This window comes from Staurois parvus, unplaced genomic scaffold (genome assembly GCF_062004578.1).
Source record: "Staurois parvus isolate SC_StPar_1 unplaced genomic scaffold, SC_StPar_1.0 ptg000191l, whole genome shotgun sequence".
Taxonomy (NCBI): domain Eukaryota; kingdom Metazoa; phylum Chordata; class Amphibia; order Anura; family Ranidae; genus Staurois; species Staurois parvus.
In genome coordinates, this window is record NW_028317987.1 from 4043974 (window position 1) to 4060091 (window position 16118).

At 43.8% G+C, this 16118-nt stretch overlaps 1 protein-coding gene across 1 annotated transcript in view; it reads right to left on the reverse strand.

Annotated features, from left to right (window-relative positions):
• Positions 1-1692: 1692 nt before the first annotated feature.
• The window catches only part of LOC149461892 (uncharacterized), a 34459-nt gene continuing 20033 nt past the window's right edge, over positions 1693-16118 (reverse strand). Inside the window, exon 2 of the mRNA XM_089677736.1 lies at positions 1693-4672. Within this exon, the coding sequence (XP_089533862.1) occupies positions 4133-4672 (540 nt within the window). The 3' untranslated portion in view covers positions 1693-4132. The remainder of the gene's footprint in view (positions 4673-16118) is intronic.

The following is a 16118-nucleotide window of genomic DNA, read 5'->3' on the forward strand; positions in this document are numbered from 1 at the left end:
GCAGTTCACACTATAGAAACAGTCTAGATGTGTTCCTGATGCGTTTTTGCATGTCCTTTTGGCATGCATGTTTAGTATGCTCCAGTACATTTTGGATGCGTTTTGGACACTTTGCATTGCATTTTTGTATCCCTTCCAGTTAGTTTTTTCTACTTTCTTTTTATTCAATTTAATTAGGGACGTGTGCGTTTTAGTACGTTCAAGGATGTTTCAATGTGTTCCAGTACAGTTCTGTGCAGAAACAATGCAGCGTGGTCAACTTTTTTACAGCACCTGCAATGCACTGAAAATGCAAGCGCTGATGTGAACTATGACATTGACAACCATATAACCTTCTCTCTGTGCGTTTGTGATGCCGAAAAAGCAACTGAAACACATGTAGTGTGAACTGGCCCTAAAGGTTATTAGAGGTCAGGGAACGGGACTGACCAGGGATTGTGAATTCAATCAGACTAGTGGTGAGATACAATCAGCAATCGTATAAAAATGTGAGATCTGAGCTTTAGCTGATAGAAAATGAGACACATTCACTTGATCAGTAAATAGTTAAAAAGAGTGGGGCGGTGATCCATAGATTTGCATATGGGACAGGTGATGATGGGGTGGGGGAGGGGGTCAAGTTGTATAACGAGACAGATTTAAAAGAAGAGAAAAAAGTTACAATGAAATATACACAGCATGAAACTTGCACTTCCTAATTGGCAGAAGAACAGGATGCAGGTAACATTCATCCACTTTCTAGTCATTAGGCAAAATCATAATTGATTGATCAATATTCCTGGCACTGACACAACCCAGAAAATTGATCTCCATTTTTTTAATGTTCATAAATGTCAAGGAGTTTATAATCTAAGGGCAGAAACTCAGCCATGTAACTAGGTCCAATGAACCTAACAGCATGTCTTCTGAGTGTTGGCAGAAACACATCCATACAGGGAAAGCATGCAAACTGGGATGCAGCCATGACTGGGATGAGAACCCATGACCCAAGTGCTGTAAGTTCTGAGCTCTAACCACTAAACCATTGTGGGAGACACAGTTTGAGATACAATGTAGAATAGTTACATTGTTTAAAAATGATAAAGCGAGCGCTGGTCACATGATATAGACTACTAAAATGGTATTACACAAGATAAATATAACCACGGACAGTAGTGCATGAACTCGTGAAAGGTCATCCACCCCTGTGACAGTGTACTACACTATTAAGCACCTTTCTGGCTCCTGTGGCTGAGCTAATTCCTCCCCAGGACCATTTGGGCACCCACCCTGATGGATGGATGGATGGCTGGAGCTGGATGGCTAATCTATAGCTGCCAGCATACCGCTGCACCCCCAGATGTGTGATGTGTATAACCCATGCACATTAATACTTTTGTTCTGGTGAGTGTAGACCAGTCCCAAGGGTGGTTTATCTTTCACGAGTTCATGCACTACTGTCTGTCACGGAGAGACCACACGTGCCATTCATAGGCACTCTCTGAGTTGGTACTCTGACATGAAGGACATTCCATTATTCAGGAATGATTAGATGAACTTATTTTAGCACCATTTACCATTTTACATCATTGTTGCAATTCTTTGCACTTTTTGGTTTTTACATGCGTTCATTATTGATCACATGCATTTATAGCGCTGCACTTGACTTTAACATAGAATAGTTACGTGATTAAAGAGAATGAAGATATATAATTATATTGGGAAATTAGAAGTATCCAAATTATTTGAGATATAAATGTGTGAAAATGTTTAACATTTGAAAATAGAATGTATGACATTCATTAGTAAATGCATTAGTTTCCTGATCATTTAGGAGAAACAGCAAAAAAACCAGTTCTAATATAGGTGTATTATTTGTTACATTCTAAAGATTCTCTTTTGCTAACAGGAAAATGCCAATGTTAATAAAGCCAGCACTTGTGCGCCATCTAGCGAACATATCCGGTATTGCACCTAAAAATGTGCCAGACGCGATTCCACATTTACTAATAGCAAAGTAGACGTTCGTCAATGAGATTGCTAGACGCCGCTCAGAGGACTGACAGGTCTTCATTGATTTAACTGAGTCTGCCTGAATGGTCAGAGTCTGCTAGTAGACTCACGTCTTAGTAAATCAGGGTCATAGTGTCCGAGGTGGTGTGGTTGCGGCCATTACCAGAGAATAATAGGTTGAGGTATAGCGTCCGAGGTGGTGTGGTTGGATTGTATAGAGAGTGTAGTAAGTCAGGTTCACTCTGCCTCCATTTGTTGCAGATTGGTAGAGGTGGATTGGTGGGGTTCCACGGGTATTATGTTCAATGTCTTCAATAGGTTGATGCCTGCCTCTAGGTTTTTGATTGTGTGTATTCTGCCCTGATGTCTGACAGTCAGTTTTGTGGGGAATCCCCATTGATAGCCTATTCCGTGATTTTGTAAGGCTTTGGTAATGTTCACCATCTTTTTGCAGTTAAGGAGAGTGGCCTTTGACAAATCCGTATATAGTCTGATGATTGTATGTGATGGCGGAGGGGGGGGGGGGTTTCTGGCTGCTGTCATTACTTTCTCCTTGATCTGGTAGAAGTGAATGTGAACCAGGACATCTCTGGGGATGGACGCTGATAGGAATGCAGGTTTGGGTATTCTATGTGCTCGATCTATGGCGAGCTCCATATCTGAGAGATGGAATGAGGTGCTTCGTGAATTGTTGGATAGATGATAGTAGTGTATCGTTGGCGATATTTTCAGGGATACCTCTGAACTTTATATTGTTGCGTCTTGAGCGATCTTCTAACTCCGCTAGTTTCAGGTTTATTTGCTCGATTTCAGAAGCGTGGTCATCATGTGCGTCAATTAAATGGTTGTGTGCTGTACTTATACCTCCCATTCTCGTCTCAATATGGCGTAATCTGTGATCTTGTTGCTGGACCACATTTGAGATCTGGGATAGTGATCCTGTCATATGGTTATGTAGTGTTTGTCGCAGGGATAGACGCATGTTCTTCATACACATTTCTGTGATAGGCTGGGCTGAGGCAGGGAAAGATTCTATCAGGGATGGTTCTATGATGTGCTGAGGTGATGGAGGAATGAGAGGCTGACAGGCAGATAGTGAGTTTGAATCTAGACGGGGTCTAAATTTGGCTGGGCTGCTTGTGGTGGGTGACAGGGGGGAGATAACTCACCCGGGTCCCCAGGTTATAGTGGAGAACAGAGTCTGATGTCCAGCTGCTGGGATCTGCTGTCCCCCTCATGACTGCTGTGTCCTGTGTCCATGCAGCCGGCGCCATCTTGGATCCCTGTTGTGACAGCAGGGAAGAATTGGGTTCATTTCCCTGGCTGTCCAGGGGTTTTTCGGCGGCGAGGCATGGCTACCGAGGGTTGTACACCCTTTATCTGCTGATCGGTGCAGGTTAGAGCACTCGGTGTCAGGATGAGCCGCACTGTATCTGGCGGGTGGATGGAGCTGAACTCAAAGCGCGTCCATCCAGGAGCCGGCCACGCATGCACCCCCCAAGGGCTCTATTTATAGAACATTCATTGGACCAATGAGACAATCATTCCTCCAGCTGTGACAACATCTGGCCGTATGTTAAGTAACACAGTGATTTCCTATGATCACCGGCTCCATCTAGTGGCCACAATGAGGTGATATTTCTGAAATATCTCTATCAGTAAAACTAGCCCAATATGATATTATGGCCACTAGATGGAGCCAATGATCATAAGAAATAAAATACGGCCAAAACTCCTCCCAGCTGGAGAATGCTGGTCACATCCATTCAACATTGTTCTCCATAGACCTCCAAGTGTTTGTGAAATCTCCCACCACAAAATGTACTCAGCCAATCACAGGGCTGGACTCCATTTTTATTCTTCTCCTGCCATCAATGGCCAACTCGGTCCCACACTTCATCCATGTCTTTGGGGGCCTCTGATCTCCTTATGGACTGTTTCTTCCATGATGAAGGTCAGCCATGGAGTATATCTGAGGTGTATATCAGGGTGTGCTTCTTCCCCACATGAGAGCTGGGATGTCCAGCAACATTCATCTAGAAGACATTTCCCGCACTCAAGGCACTAATACACATCCAGGGTTGTGTGGGACCCCTGATGTACAGGAAGACAGGACTTCAGTGAGGAACATTTCCCTCATTCAGGACAGGAAAGTGGCTTCTCCCGGGTGAGATCTCTGATGTGTGTAAAGTCTGAACATCTCTGAAAAACATTTCCCACACTCAGGACAGGAATATGGCTTCTTCCCCGTGTGAGATTTCTGATGTGTGGAAAGATGGGACTTCATTAAAAAACATTTCCCACACTCCGGACAAGAATACGGCTTCTCCCCCGTGTGAGATCTCTCATGTATGTGCAGATCGGACTTCTGTGAAAAACTTTTCCCACACTCAGGACAAGAATACGGCTTCTCCCCCGTGTGAGATCTTTTATGCATATTAAGACTAGATTTAGAACAAAAATCCTTTCCGCACTCAGGACAGGAATATGGCTTCTCACCTGTATGATATCGCTGATGTATATAAAGATTGGACTTCTGTGAAAAACATTTCCCGCACTCAAGACAGAAATACGGCTTCTCCCCTGTGTGAGATCTCTGATGGGTGCAAAGAATGAACTTCCTTGAAAAACATTTCCCACACTCAGGACAGGAATATGGTTTCTCACCTGTGTGAGTTATCTGATGTAAGTAAAGATAGGACTTCACTGAAAAACATTTCCCGCACTCAGGACAGGAATACGGCTTCTCCCCCCCGTGTGAGATCTTTTGTGCACATTAAGACTGGATTTATAACTGAAACATTTCCCGCACTCAGTACAGGAGAACCTCTTCCCTGTTGGAAGGCCGGCCCGGTCCCGCACAGTCTGAGGTTCCTCAGGATACGAGGAATCTGATGGTCCATCTACACTGGGTGGTGCCGGATGGACATTGGAGGGAGCCGGGTTTTCTCCTGGACTATACTGTGTGATGTCCTCATCTTCTACTTTCCAGTCTGGAGACAAAGTGAGACAATCCTCGGAGGTTTTCCTCATCTCCCGGCCATGGACTAAAATACAAAGACAAAGAGGATTACTAGACAGGAGCTGATTGGTTCCCCCAAACCAGGACTCCGCCCACATCAGGCAGCTTGGTCTCTGAGGAGCTTACAATTCCACCCTCAAGGGAACTAGGAAATGGCTCCTCTGATCTCCTACCAGGTCATTTCTTTATTCATGGACCTTAGTCAGAGAGTGAGGAAACAACCAGAACTGTCTTTTATAGGAGGGACAGTGATGAGGGGATTATAGGACGAGGGTCCCCACCCCCTCTATCACTCATCGCCATCTTCCCAACACAAGAAGTACTGCACTTCCTTATTTACTCCATGATTTAGTCATGAAGAACAGCGGGGCTGAGCCCCACCAGAGGTCAGAGAGTGAGGATGGGGGGAGAACAACCAAGATGAAGACTGGACTGATCCTGAAGACCACCATCATTGGGGTATTGACTCCTCCCTCATTATCACTTTCTGTTTAAGGGTCCAAAGTTGGAGGATGTTATCACATTATTATCACCATGTAAAAGTCTGTGCTCCAATCACATCATCCGATATAAAATGTCCAGCTGGGAGGGAATGGGGGGAACAAAAGAGAAACCATATTATGTGTATATATAGCAGTGGGGGAAGGGGGAGAGCAGAAGTCAGGGCTATGGAATGTACAACATAGAGTATATAGTGCAGGGGTCAGGAGTATGTAATGTACAACATAGAGTATATAGTGCAGGGGTCAGGAGTATGTAATGTACAACATAGAGTATATAGTGCAGAGGTCAGGAGTATGTAATGTACAACAGAGTATATAGTGCAGAGGTCAGGAGTATGTAATGTACAACAGAGTACATAGTGCAGGGGTCAGGAGTATGTAATGTACAACATAGAGTATATAGTGCAGGGGTCAGGAATATGTAATGTACAACATATAGTATATAGTGCAGGGGTCAGGAGTATGTAATGTACAACATAGGGTATATAGAGCAGGGGTCAGGAGTATGTAATGTACAACATAGAGTACATAGTGCAGGGGTCAGGAGTATGTAATGTACAACATAGAGTATATAGTGCAGGGGTCAGGAGTATGTAATGTACAACAGAATATATAGTGCAGGGGTCAGGAGTATGTAATGTACAACATAGAGTATATAGTGCAGGGGTCAGGAGTATGTAATGTACAACAGAGTATATAGTGCAGGGGTCAGGAGTATGTAATGTACACCATAGAGTATATAGTGCAGGGGTCAGGAGTATGTAATATACAACACAGAGTATGTAATGCAGGGGTCAGGAGTATGGAATGTACAACATAAAGTATATAGTGCAGGGGTCAGGAGTATGTAATGTACAACATGGAGTATATAGTGCAGGGGTCAAGAGGATGTAATGCAGAACATGGAGTATATAGTGCAGGGGTCAGGAGTATGTAATGTACAACATAGGGTATATAGAGCAGGGGTCAGGAGTATGTAATGTACAACATAGAGTACATAGTGCAGGGGTCAGGAGTATGTAATGTACAACATAGAGTATATAGTGCAGGGGTCAGGAGTATGTAATGTACAACAGAATATATAGTGCAGGGGTCAGGAGTATGTAATGTACAACATAGAGTATATAGTGCAGGGGTCAGGAGTATGTAATGTACAACAGAGTATATAGTGCAGGGGTCAGGAGTATGTAATGTACACCATAGAGTATATAGTGCAGGGGTCAGGAGTATGTAATATACAACACAGAGTATGTAATGCAGGGGTCAGGAGTATGGAATGTACAACATAAAGTATATAGTGCAGGGGTCAGGAGTATGTAATGTACAACATGGAGTATATAGTGCAGGGGTCAAGAGGATGTAATGCAGAACATGGAGTATATAGTGCAGGGGTCAGGAGTATGTAATGTACAACATGGAGTATATAGTGCAGGGGTCAGGAGTATGTAATGTACAACATAGAGTATATAGTGCAGGGGTCAGGAGTATGTAATATACAACATAGAGTATATAGTGCAGAGGTCAGGAGTATGTAATGTACAACAGAGTATATAGTGCAGGGGTCAGGAGTATGTAATGTACAACATAGAGTATATAGTGCAGGGGTCAGGAATATGTAATGTACAACATATAGTATATAGTGCAGGGGTCAGGAGTATGTAATGTACAACATAGGGTATATAGAGCAGGGGTCAGGAGTATGTAATGTACAACATAGAGTACATAGTGCAGGGGTCAGGAGTATGTAATGTACAACATAGAGTATATAGTGCAGGGGTCAGGAGTATGTAATGTACAACAGAATATATAGTGCAGGGGTCAGGAGTATGTAATGTACAACATAGAGTATATAGTGCAGGGGTCAGGAGTATGTAATGTACAACAGAGTATATAGTGCAGGGGTCAGGAGTATGTAATGTACACCATAGAGTATATAGTGCAGGGGTCAGGAGTATGTAATATACAACACAGAGTATGTAATGCAGGGGTCAGGAGTATGGAATGTACAACATAAAGTATATAGTGCAGGGGTCAGGAGTATGTAATGTACAACATGGAGTATATAGTGCAGGGGTCAAGAGGATGTAATGCAGAACATGGAGTATATAGTGCAGGGGTCAGGAGTATGTAATGTACAACATGGAGTATATAGTGCAGGGGTCAAGAGGATGTAATGCAGAACATGGAGTATATAGTGCAGGGGTCAGGAGTATGTAATGTACAACATGGAGTATATAGTGCAGGGGTCAGGAGTATGTAATGTAAAACAGAGTATATAGTGCAGGGGTCAGGGGTATGTAATGCACAACAGAGTATATAATGTAGGAGTCAGGAGTATGTAATGTACAACATAAAGTATATAGTGCAGGGGTCAGGAGTATGTAATGCACAACAGAGTATATAGTGCAGGGGTCAGGAGTATGTAATGTACAACATAGAGTATATAGTGCAGGGGTCAGGAGTATGTAATGTACAACATAGAGTACATAGTGCAGGGGTCAGGAGTATGTATTATAAAAAACTAGACTATATATTGCATCAGTCAGGAGTATGTAATTTACAACAGAGTATATAGTGCAGGGGTCAGGAGTATGTAATGTACAACACAGAGTATATAGTGCAGGGGTCAGGAGTATGTAATGTACACACAACATAGAGTATATAGTGCAGGGGTCAGGAGTATGGAATGTACAACATAGAGTATATAGTGCAGGGGTCAGGAGTATGTAATGTACAACATAGAGTATATAGTGCAGGGGTCAGGAGTATGTAATGTACAACATAGAGTATATAGTGCAGGGGTCAGGAGTATGTAATATACAACATAGAGTATATAGTGCAGAGGTCAGGAGTATGTAATGTACAACAGAGTATATAGTGCAGAGGTCAGGAGTATGTAATGTACAACAGAGTACATAGTGCAGGGGTCAGGAGTATGTAATGTACAACATAGAGTATATAGTGCAGGGGTCAGGAATATGTAATGTACAACATATAGTATATAGTGCAGGGGTCAGGAGTATGTAATGTACAACATAGGGTATATAGAGCAGGGGTCAGGAGTATGTAATGTACAACATAGAGTACATAGTGCAGGGGTCAGGAGTATGTAATGTACAACATAGAGTATATAGTGCAGGGGTCAGGAGTATGTAATGTACAACAGAATATATAGTGCAGGGGTCAGGAGTATGTAATGTACAACATAGAGTATATAGTGCAGGGGTCAGGAGTATGTAATGTACAACAGAGTATATAGTGCAGGGGTCAGGAGTATGTAATGTACACCATAGAGTATATAGTGCAGGGGTCAGGAGTATGTAATATACAACACAGAGTATGTAATGCAGGGGTCAGGAGTATGGAATGTACAACATAAAGTATATAGTGCAGGGGTCAGGAGTATGTAATGTACAACATGGAGTATATAGTGCAGGGGTCAAGAGGATGTAATGCAGAACATGGAGTATATAGTGCAGGGGTCAGGAGTATGTAATGTACAACATGGAGTATATAGTGCAGGGGTCAGGAGTATGTAATGTACAACATAGAGTATATAGTGCAGGGGTCAGGAGTATGTAATATACAACATAGAGTATATAGTGCAGAGGTCAGGAGTATGTAATGTACAACAGAGTATATAGTGCAGGGGTCAGGAGTATGTAATGTACAACATAGAGTATATAGTGCAGGGGTCAGGAATATGTAATGTACAACATATAGTATATAGTGCAGGGGTCAGGAGTATGTAATGTACAACATAGGGTATATAGAGCAGGGGTCAGGAGTATGTAATGTACAACATAGAGTACATAGTGCAGGGGTCAGGAGTATGTAATGTACAACATAGAGTATATAGTGCAGGGGTCAGGAGTATGTAATGTACAACAGAATATATAGTGCAGGGGTCAGGAGTATGTAATGTACAACATAGAGTATATAGTGCAGGGGTCAGGAGTATGTAATGTACAACAGAGTATATAGTGCAGGGGTCAGGAGTATGTAATGTACACCATAGAGTATATAGTGCAGGGGTCAGGAGTATGTAATATACAACACAGAGTATGTAATGCAGGGGTCAGGAGTATGGAATGTACAAAATAAAGTATATAGTGCAGGGGTCAGGAGTATGTAATGTACAACATGGAGTATATAGTGCAGGGGTCAAGAGGATGTAATGCAGAACATGGAGTATATAGTGCAGGGGTCAGGAGTATGTAATGTACAACATGGAGTATATAGTGCAGGGGTCAAGAGGATGTAATGCAGAACATGGAGTATATAGTGCAGGGGTCAGGAGTATGTAATGTACAACATGGAGTATATAGTGCAGGGGTCAGGAGTATGTAATGTAAAACAGAGTATATAGTGCAGGGGTCAGGGGTATGTAATGCACAACAGAGTATATAATGTAGGAGTCAGGAGTATGTAATGTACAACATAAAGTATATAGTGCAGGGGTCAGGAGTATGTAATGCACAACAGAGTATATAGTGCAGGGGTCAGGAGTATGTAATGTACAACATAGAGTATATAGTGCAGGGGTCAGGAGTATGTAATGTACAACATAGAGTACATAGTGCAGGGGTCAGGAGTATGTATTATAAAAAACTAGACTATATATTGCATCAGTCAGGAGTATGTAATTTACAACAGAGTATATAGTGCAGGGGTCAGGAGTATGTAATGTACAACACAGAGTATATAGTGCAGGGGTCAGGAGTATGTAATGTACACACAACATAGAGTATATAGTGCAGGGGTCAGGAGTATGTAATGTACAACATAGAGTATATAGTGCAGGGGTCAGGAGTATGTAATGTACAACATAGAGTATATAGTGCAGGGGTCAGGAGTATGGAATGTACAACATAGAGTATATAGTGCAGGGGTCAGGAGTATGGAATGTACAACATAGAGTATATAGTGCAGGGGTCAGGAGTATGGAATGTACAACATAGAGTATATAGTGCAGGGGTCAGGAGTATGTAATGTACAATATAAATGATAGAGTGTAAGGGTCAGGACTCATAATATTGGTATCCAGTAATCAGTGGAAGATTAAATGTTTACTGTAGACAAGTTGCAGAGATCCCACACCGCTGCCTCCCATCTCCTGAGACTGCACTCAGTGACTTGGGTCTGAGACACTACAGACATATCCCTCCACCCGGCACAGCTAGCAGACCACAGAGCAAGGAACCCTGGGAGAATTGTTCTGTCAGAGATCTTACTAGACCCGGTGATGGGGCAGAAGACCCAAAGCACACACCCCAGGGGCCTAGGTCTAGTAACATCTATGGTGAAAATGAACATTTTGCTGCCAGCTGAACCCCAGAACCTCCATAAATCCAGTCTAGAGACATAAATTGTGTCTGCAGCACAGAGAAGGAAGATTATCCGAGAGAAATCCAGGAATACAGGACGGGGAACACAGCTCAGGAAAGTGACCAGGGGATTACAGGCTGATATCACCCAGTCCCCGCCCTACTCTGGACCAATCAGTGAGCAGTATGGGTGGAGGAATGGATTTAGTGTTCATGACCCACCTGTGCTGATCTCTGTAGGAGTGTCCTCCTCTATAAATGTCCCCGTTATTCCATCCTCCTCCATAGACTGCTGATCATCCCTCACATACGCCTCTTCTTCTTCTGCTTTCACCTCAAATTCTATATCGATTGGATCTCCACTCTAAATCAAGGAAATGAGAGAAAATATCATCTGTAAAATGTAAGGTCACATAAAAACTCCACACATTGTCTTTACAAGTCCATGTTCTAGATGCTCCATCCCACCAACCTTGTAATAGTGAGGGATGGTGTGACCTTCCTGTGTGGAATCCCGGGAATACAGAGGACGGGGACATCTCTCTGGTGGGTTCCCATGACTGGATCCATCTGTAGGAAACACACACACTGACTGAATCCATTGTTTCTATGTGTTTATCAGATGATGGGGGATCTAGGTGGATCCTCCGTACTGCTCTCTCCTTTACAATAAAGTCTCCTCTTACCCGGTGATGTGAGGGGCGGCTGATTGTCCATCATGACGTCCTTGTAGAGATCCTTGTGTCCTTCTAAATACTCCCACTCCTCCATGGAGAAATAGACAGTGACACCCTGACACCTTATAGGAACCTGACACACACAATGATACAGTCACCATCCAGACACATCCCTTGTCTGTTACTGGAGAATGTCCCAGAATTCCCGGCACCGCTCACCTCTCCTGTCAGCAGCTCAGTGATCTCTCTGGTGACTTCTAGAATCTTCTTCTTCTTTCTCTCTTCTATCAGGGAGGGAGGTGGAGGCAATGTGATGTCATATGATCTCCAGACTTCACAGGAGGAAAACTCTACATCTGAACACAAATAGTCACATCAAATGATATTCCCAGAATCCTCCTCACCTCTCCATTCAGGTCTCCATTTTATTAAAGCCCCACTTCAGACTGAGATATATAGCGTATCCAAGAGACCAAGCCGGGGTCACTACACAGAAAATCAATCCAAGGAAACAACAGGCAGGACGAGGAATAGCAAGAAGGAGCTGAGAGACAAATGAGAATATTGCTCAGCCAATGGGAGATGATCTCAGCATGACTTCCATCATGAAGGAGATGAGGGGGAGGGGAAGAAGTCACTGAAGGTGACCATAGATCCATGGAAATTCAGCTGGTTCAGCAGGGATCGCTCACATTTCCATCCATGTGTGGCCACTGCCGGATAAAAGCCACTCCCCCAGCAGCCAATAGCTTCAGTGCTGATCTGTGTATTCTGAGAGCGGAGGAGTCCCCCCATTGTCAGAATACAAGGGTGCAGCGGGGAGGATTCCCCCATCCACCTCCAATGTGTGGATCGGGGAATCACTTCAGTTTTTATGATCATCCCGCTGGCTGAACGATAAAACTGAACCATGTAGGCCAGCTTTGGGAGCAAATATATTATCATCAACTCCTCCCCCTGAAGGGGTTCATCTACATATTACCTCCTCTGCTGCCACATCCAGGAATGTCAACTCTCCGCTTCCTCATTCATGGATCTCCCTGCCTGTACCTGACATCACTTCCTGCCTTTACCTGACATCACTTCCTGTCTGTACCTGACATCACCTCCTGTCTTCCATAGAGGCTTGATTTTGCAGTAACATTGATTGCAGATTTAGTCCTGTAGAACATCTGCTATATGGATACAAAGCCCCCCAGCGGAGAGTAAAGAGTGGAGAGTGATTGAAGTAGATGCAAAGTGGAAGCAGAGGAGGTAATCTGTATATGAATCCCTTCAGGGGGATCAGTTGATCTTTGCCCTAACACAATGGACACCGTCCTCCACTCACTCTGACGGACGCCGTCCTCCACTCACTCTGATGGGAATACATTAGACCTTGTTTTCTCCCATCTTTGCACTCCCTACAACCTCACAAACACCCCCTTTCCTCTCTCTGATCACAATCTCATCACCTTCACAGTCTCCTCGTCTTCAAACACCTATCCCTCCAAGCAGCCAACAATTACCCGCAGAAACCTTCACAACTTGAACCCGGCTCCTTTCCACTCTGCAACTGACCAACTCTATGACAGAATCTCTCCCCTGTCCTGCCCTGACCTGGCCACTGCTGTCTACAACAGTTCACTGTCATCTGCATTAGACTCACTTGGTCCTCTAACCACACGAAGCATCAGGCCCCGACCATTACAACCTTGGCAAACTGACCACACTGGACATCTTAAGTGACATAGTCGTGCGCTGGAGCGATTGTGGTGTAAAACCAAATCCCAGCAAGCATTCACCCGATATAAATCTGCTTTCTTCACATACAATTCCTCCCTCCATGCTGCCAAACAAGACGACTTTGTCACTCTCATCAATACCTTGTCATCCAGTCCTTGTCGTCTCTTCTCTACTTATAACTCTCTACTTTCTCCACCTCCACCCAGTACCTCACTCACTGCTTATGAGATTGCAAATAATTTCAAAAACAAAATTGCGCAATTCGTAGGGGCATCACCACTGCACAGACATCCATCCCACTTAGCATACCTTATACTAAACCTCCCTCAACACTTTCCTCTTCTGACCTCGCTACTACCGAAGAGGTCACTAAGGTTTCTCAGAAGCCCGTCTCACCACCTGCCCCCTGGATCCTGTCCCCTCACAACTACTACGGTCACCCTCTTCTTCCATCCTATGCTCCCTCACTCACATCTTCAATCTCTCCCTCTCTACTGGTGCCTTCCCCTCCCCTATAAAGCATGCGCACATCACTCCCATACTTAACAAGCCCTCCCTGGACCCCACCAACCTGAACAACTTAAGACCCATCTCCCTGCTGCCATTTACCTCTAAACTCCTAGAACACTTAGTCTACAATCGCCTGAGCTCCCACCTCACCGACAACAACCTTCTTCACCCTTTACAGTCTGGCTTTCACTCACTACACTCCACTGAAACTGTCCTACTAAAACTCACTAATGATCTACTAACTGCTAAAACCAATGGCCACTATGTACTCATCCCAACCAATGGCCACTACTCCATACTAATCCCAACCAATGACCACTACTCCGTACTCTTACTACTTGACCTCTCCATGGCCTTTGATACTGTTGACCATCCTCTCCTCCTCAAAAAACTCCTCTTTTGGCCTCCAAGACTCTGCTTTCTCCTTGTTCTCCTCCTACCTATTGCAGCGCTCCTCCAGCATTACCTATAACTCCTCATATATATATATACAGTCATGGCCGAAATTGTTGGCACCCTTGATATTTTTCCTGAAAATCAAGTATTTCACACAAAAAAGGTATTGCATTAACACATGTTTTGCTATACACATGTTTATTCCCTTTGTATGTATTGGAACAAATATAAAACAGAGGCAGAAAAGCAAATATGACATAATGTCACACAAAACCCCAAAAATGGGCTGGACAAAAGTATTGGCACCCTTAACTTAATATTTGGTTGCACACCCTTTGGAAAACATAACTGAAATCAGTCGCTTCCTATAACCATCAATAAGCTTCTGACACCTCTCACCCGGAATTTTGGACCACTCTTCCTTTGCAAACAGCTCCAGGTCTCTCTTATTGGAAGGACACCTTTTCCCAACAGCAATTTTAAGATCTCTCCACAGGTGTTCAATGGGATTTAGATCTGGGCTCATTGCTGGCCACTTCAGAACTCTCCAGCGCTTCTTTGCCATCCATTTCTGAGTGCTTTTTGACGTATGTTTGGGGTCATTGTCCTGCTGGAAGACCCAGGATCTTGGACGCAAACCCAGCTTTCTGACACTGGGCCCTACAGTGCGACCCAAAATCCTTTGGTAATCCTCAGATTTCATGATGCCTTGCACACAGTCAAGGCACCCAGTGCCAGAGGCAGCAAAACAACCCCAAAACATCATTGAACCTCCACCATATTTTACCGTAGGTACTGTGTTTTGTTCTTTGTAGGCCTCATTCCGTTTTCGGTAAACAGTAGAATGATGTGCTTTACCGAAAAGCTCTATCTTGGTCTCATCTGTCCACAAGACGTTTTCCCAGAAGGCTTTTGGCTTACTCAAGTACATTTTGGCAAACTGTAGTCTTGCTTTTTTATGTCTCTGTGTCAGCAGTGGGGTCCTCCTGGGTCTCCTGCCATAGCGTTTCATTTCATTTAAATGTCGACGGATAGTTCGCGCTGACACTGATGCTCCCTGAGCCTGCAGGACAGCTTGAATGTCTTTGGAACATGTTTGGGGCTGCTTATCCACCATCCGGACTATTCTGCGTTGCAATCTTTCATCAATTTTCCTCATCCGTCCACGACCAGGGAGATTAGCTACAGTGCCATGGGTTGCAAACTTCTTGATAATGTTGCGCACTGTGGACAAAGGCAAATCTAGTTCTCTGGAGATGGACTTGTAACCTTGAGATTGTTGATATTTTGCCACAATTTTGGTTCTCAGGTCCTCAGACAGTTCTCGTCTCCTCTTTCTGTTGTCCATGCTTAGTGTGGCACAGACAGACACACAATGCAAAGGTTAAGTGAACGTCTCTCCTTTTTATCTGCTTTCAGGTGTGATTTCTATATTGCCCACACCTGTTACTTGCCCCAGGTGAGTTTACAGGAGCATCACATGCTTGTAACATTCTTATTTATCCGCAGTTGTGAAAGGGTGCCAATACTTTTGTCCAGCCCATTTTTGGAGGTTTGTGTGACATTATGTCGAATTTGCTTTCTTTCCTCCCTTTTTTTGTTTTGTCCCAATACACACAAAGGGAATAAACATGTGTATAGCAAAACATGTGTTAATGCAATACGTTTCGTGAGAAATACATGATTTCCTGGAGAAATATCAAGGGTGCCAACAATTTCGGCCATGACTGTATATATATATATATATATATATATATATCCTCCTTTCTACTCCCTCTCTCTGTAGGGGTCCCTCAAGGTTCTGTCCTTGGACCCCTTCTCTTCTCCATCTACACCTCCTCCCTTGGTCACTTGAAAAACTCCATGACTTTAAGTACCATCTCTATGCTGATGACACACAAATTTATCTTTCTACCCCTCACCCCACCCCTTCAGTCTCCTCCTCACCTCACCCCTTCAGTCTCCT